At 39.6% G+C, this 5,478-nt stretch overlaps 1 protein-coding gene across 1 annotated transcript; it reads left to right on the forward strand.

Moving 5' to 3' along the window:
* Positions 1 to 1,056: 1,056 nt before the first annotated feature.
* On the forward strand, positions 1,057 to 5,438 carry LOC107592492 (guanine nucleotide-binding protein subunit alpha-12-like). Its single transcript, XM_016282029.1, has 2 exons — positions 1,057 to 1,835; positions 5,385 to 5,438. The coding sequence occupies exons 1-2, from the start codon at positions 1,512 to 1,514 to the stop codon at positions 5,436 to 5,438; spliced, it is 378 nt and encodes a 125-aa protein (XP_016137515.1). The 5' UTR covers positions 1,057 to 1,511.
* Positions 5,439 to 5,478: the final 40 nt, after the last annotated feature.

Below are 5,478 nucleotides of genomic sequence, written 5' to 3' on the forward strand. Positions count from 1 at the left end.
TAATTCGCCTCGGTAAAAACGGATAAACTTTGTTTTTAATATCCTCCTCCTTTTTATCTCTAATAGATGCCTGCTGTATGTACGCTGCAGCTCCTCAAACATTGAACAAAACAAAACAAGTAAAAGCATTTTTTTTTTTCAAATTACTTTCCAAATTTAGAAATAATTTTCCTTCATTTAAGTAGTGTGAGAGCGCAATGATGCTCTAAATGTGTTGGCATAGCAACGTGATACTTCCGGTTTCCTTTTCCGCCTGTCCTACGAAGGCCGTCTCGTTTAATTCTAGGTTGAGGACACTTCGTATATGCATCCTACAGAGGACCTCGACCTCCAGAGGATTCGACCTCCGGAGGGTGCAGCCTTCTAAATGAGACACAGCTACTGTCTATGGTGAGTGCATCAGACTAGACGACGAAGAAGAAGTGCTGCTGCAGAGTTTGTGCATCAGAGAAAACGAAGAAGAAGAGCTGCTGTGCTGTAGCTGCAAATTTTCGGCATGTCTAGAACAATTCTTACAAATACAACACGACGTAGCTGGGCGCCGCGGACAGACGGCGAACGGCGCCGCCGGTGTGCCTACACTCAGAAAATAATGTATTTGAATTTCAAAGATGTGGCGCGACGCGATGCTGCGCTTCTCGTCCGGTGCGCGACCGCCTGAAACGCTGTTTTTTTCAGCGTTTCACCAATCACAACACATTTTGTTTTTCGGAAGGCGGACCTTCAGCAAAGCCGGAACTAATCGAGCCGTTAGTGCCAGGCTGGGGAGAAAGGTATTTTAATAATGTAAATTATGTGAAAAATAATGCGTTTTTCGAACCATCAAGCATGAGAGCATGTTCTAGTACACCCCCAAAACAAAATCAAGACTTTGTAAAAGAGCATAATAGGACCCCTTTAATACTGCCACCACACAGACAGTAGTGCATGACAGACAGCCAGGGGCCACTATATGACAATCACATTTCTGACACTGGCTGGAATCCCCCTCATGTCAGTAGAAACGCCCATCTCAACAGCAGGAGGGGCGTCAGTCCAGCAAAGAAACTTCCCAGAGCTGCGAGGAAACATCAGAAAGTCGCTCTAGCTCCTCCAGAATGAGCTTTTGGAACTTACGTCGCTAAAGGAATACGGTTTCCCGCTCAATAACATCTCCTGAGCACATCCTGCGCTTGATGTGTTTTTTTATCACCACGAACGACGGATTTGTTTAGTAGGCAGCTGCCTTTCTTCATAGTTTTAACGGACCACTGTGTTCGCTTTGCTGGGGAAGGACCTCTTCAGTGTGCACGCCTTTACAAATGTCTTTATAATGGAGGAAAATGCTTATTGTGTTTCAGCTTTTTCCTTTTAGAGTTTGTTTTAACCGGTGAATATTCACAGCAGCTGTTTGCCGGCGCCAGCTGAGTCTTCTCCATGTAGGTTTTGTATAAAACATTAAGTAAAGTTCTTTGGCACTTTAATGAATAGGCTACATCAGGTGGTAACTAATCGCGTTCGAGTTGGAAAGGATGGCTGGCGTGGTGCGCACCCTGAGCCGGTGTCTGCTGCCCGCTGAGGCCGCTCACGATGACAGGAACAACGAGAAAGGACGAGGAGCCCGCGAGCGCGATGTGGACCAGGAGCGCAAGGCGAAGCGGCGCAGTCGCGAGATCGATGCCATGCTCGCGCGCGAGAAGCGCTCGGTACGGCGTCTGGTGAAGATCCTGCTGCTGGGCGCCGGAGAGAGCGGCAAATCCACATTCCTCAAACAGATGAGGATCATCCACGGAAAAGAGTTTGACCAGAAAGCGCTGCTCGACTTCAGGGATACGATCTTTGAGAATGTCATCAAGGTAACGGTCTCAAGTTTGCGCGAGGTTTGGTTGTTTCTGACGCCAGAGTTGTCTGTTTTGTTTGTCAGCAGTTTTGTGAATTTGCGGCGTTTCGTTTATAAATTCAACTTGAATTAACTTGACTAGATAGGGAACATATTATTTATTAAAGTTGTATAGATAGATAGATAGGTTAATCTAAAATGCCACCCTTAGAAATTTGTAGTTTATATATTTAAGCAGAGGCAGACAAAGTACTCAACTCCATTACTTGAGTGGAAGTACAGATACTGCTGGTCAAATATTACTCCATTACAATAAAAGTTGTAAAGACCGATTTTTACTTAAGTAAAAGTACAGAAGTACTTGCTTTTAAAAGTACTTAAGTACCAAAAGTAAATTTCCTTTTTTATGTCAATGCACTGTTTTATTGTTGTATGTAATACTTGTAATACTTCTGAAGCAACTTACAATACATTACACCTGCTGAATACACTGACTAGCTTGTAGTATCTTTGGAATAAAGAGCTTTCCTAGTGGGAAAAACTAAACAAAACCACAACAAAAAAAATATTATTTAACACCCCTACCCACAAAAGCAGGATGGTAGTGATCTCAATCACCCACTGACTTTCAAAGCTGCTACATAGTAACGACTTTCTACTTCGAGGACCTTGATAGAAATGTAGTGGAGTGAAAAGTACAATATTTGTCTTTCAAATGTAGTGAAGTTAAAGTCATAAGTTCCCAGAAAAAATAATACTCAAGTAAAGTACCGATACTCAAAAAGTGTACTTAAGTACAATACTCAAGTAAATGTACTTAGTTACTGTCCGCCTCTGTATTTAAGAAATGAAAGAAAAAATAAACCAGACAGACAGATTTGAAATGCCATCTATAGACATTTTCAGCATATATATTTCATTAAAGAGATCGATTAAAAAGGAATAGGTAGGCAGGCAAATGGATGGACATGTAGTTAGATAGATAGCCTATGAAATGTCACCTAGGCTATATACATTTGTATTTAGTTTATATATTTCATCATAAGAAATTAAAATGAAAACATAGCTGGGTGACTGTATGGATGGATAGATAGATAGATAGATAGAAAAATAGATAATTAATAATCTTAATAAAATAAAACTGTTGTATTGCATCAAAACATATTAAAATGATGTTGTGTCAGGTTGTTTAGTTATTCTAAGGTCAACAAGACCAAGTTTCCTTGCCCAAACTTGCTTGTTTCCTGCTGAGACATACGCTTTTGTCACAATAAGTAAAACAAACATTCCCCACAGAAATGGGAAACACAAATAAATGCATCTCTGCATTCAGCATAATTAATACTTCCCCAAAGTTTGTGCTTCAGCCATCAGAAAGCGCTCACATGATCTCCCATCACATGTACATAAACCATCTTACACTGTCATACTAACAGACTCACATGAGTTTAGGGCTGCACGATTGCGATTAGAAATTCGATTAATTGTGCTGCCCTACATGAGTTTTTTCTTTACATATTAAATTAACGTAATTCTAGATGTCCAGAACAGGTTTTGAATGCCCAATCCATGTGAAAATGTTCACTTTTCCTCTTATGTATCTAGCCTAATTCTTTTTGCTGTTAGTCATGTGATGGTTGCTTAGACATCTTCTCTACTGCAAAGCAGAATCCCAAGGGATTATTCCTGGGTCATTTCCCTGTAAGCACGTCTATTTAAGATGTCTGTGTTTAATAACAGTGGCTTGACTCACAGCTCGGAGTTAACGGGAAAGGAGTGAAAATGCATCCCAGAATGTGTGCGAGATGAGATAGTGGGCCTGGGGCTGTTGGAGTTACTGAGGAACAATGTTTGGCCTTTCTGGTAAAAGCAACCTTTTCATAAACCAGTAATCACAAATAAGCATCTTAACATTTGCAGGCTGGCAGATGTTCTCTCGTAATTACCACAAGACTAAGCTTAGCTGTCCTTACAATTAGCAGTACATGGAGTCACTTTATTTGGTCTAGGTTCATCCCTCGCTCTGTTAACAGAGAGATTGTGTCTGACTTATCATTGTGATCAGCTCATGTGCTTTCTGAGCTCACGTGTCTTTGGATGTCTCAATATGTCCTGATTTTCCCCCTATCTGTTTACGTTCTGCACTTGTGTCTTCCTCTCTTTATCTCTTACTTGGTTCTACATTTGGTTTGGGAAGTTTACTGATGGCATCTGATGTGATCATAGTGAAGCCTTTGAGATTAGCTGCTGATGGCAGAAGACTCTAATTACAGCCTGCATCTATGTTACAATAGGGATAGAGAAGATCTAACATTCTTTTAATGTTGTTCAATACGTCTATGTGCTTAACAAGCACTAGCTGACTGAGTCAGAGCTTTCCTGTGCTGTTTATTTATGAAAGAGCTTTGTTAAAAAAGCAGATGATTGTGTATTGTCTTGTCACTGTCATCTTTATTTGGTACTTGTGTGGATGAGATGTAATTATATGGATCAATGACAATGCATAATCATTTGTCTTATTTAATACTTTATTAAAATACATGAAAAATTCATACAACAGGCAGAAACATGCAGAAAACATTAAACAGGCAATTATATTGTAGTGAGGACCCCTACAGACTCTCATGACTGTGTATCAAGGCCAAAAAGTCTTTTAAAATATCAGACGATTTGACCTTTTTTGACAAGACTGTTAGTTCAGGATATGAAATGTCATGTGGCGCAACGTCCCAAAAAGTAAGGATAAAATATGAATGAATAATTCATGATAAATAGATAGATAGAAAGATAATATGCATTTTTGAAAATAATGATTAAGATTTGTACACTTACATGTATTCAAGGTGTAAATAACGTTTACATGTTGACATTTTAGAGTCATTAAATTAAAACTTAAAAAAAGTTTTTCAAACCAACTTGAATATAATTGGATTACATTTCTAGGAACCTGGTACATGTGTTGTCATTGTTCCACATATAATAAATGCTTTTCTTCTTGAACATAAATATGTCTGTATTCTGGCAAACTATGATGTTCATTTATTCAGTGGGAAGCTGAAAGGATAAATATTTCTATCCTTGGTCTTGTTATTTTACCCACAGTTTGGTCAAAAGCAGTGCTGCCAGATCAGAGGTTTGGCTTTAGTGGAAGAGGTTTGCTTTATATGGAAAAGGTTATGTTTCTCAAGATGTCAGAGCAGAGATCCACATGTTCCATCTCCATTGGTCTTGTCCACCAAACATTTAGCCAAACTGCCAGACATCACTTCATGCATCCTTCCCACAGCCAGAGAAATGTGTAAGCTATTGTCCATATAGTTTTCAGGACTCCAGGAGCCCATGTTGTACAGGGACACGACTGAGGCAGAGCCAAAAGATTCACTTTGTTTTCAACTGGGACTGATTGCGATCAGATCCTCTTCTAACCCACCCGGGGAGCAAAGCAGCAGAACTGAGCATTCTTTGTGTTGATGATGTTTATTTTCAATAAGACCCCTTCACCACAAAGTGACTAGTGAGCTGAGAAAAACATTATAATGTTTCTTATATCTTTCATTAACTTCAGAGGCAAATGATGAGGCCTGTGTTTTGGAGCATCTACGTGTATACGAGAACTTGAAGTCAGTTTTATGACTAACCACACTAAATGCCCTAAATGT

This window comes from Sinocyclocheilus grahami, unplaced genomic scaffold, assembly GCF_001515645.1.
Source record: "Sinocyclocheilus grahami isolate Dianchi unplaced genomic scaffold, SAMN03320097.WGS_v1.1 scaffold9.1, whole genome shotgun sequence".
NCBI classification, from domain to species: domain Eukaryota; kingdom Metazoa; phylum Chordata; class Actinopteri; order Cypriniformes; family Cyprinidae; genus Sinocyclocheilus; species Sinocyclocheilus grahami.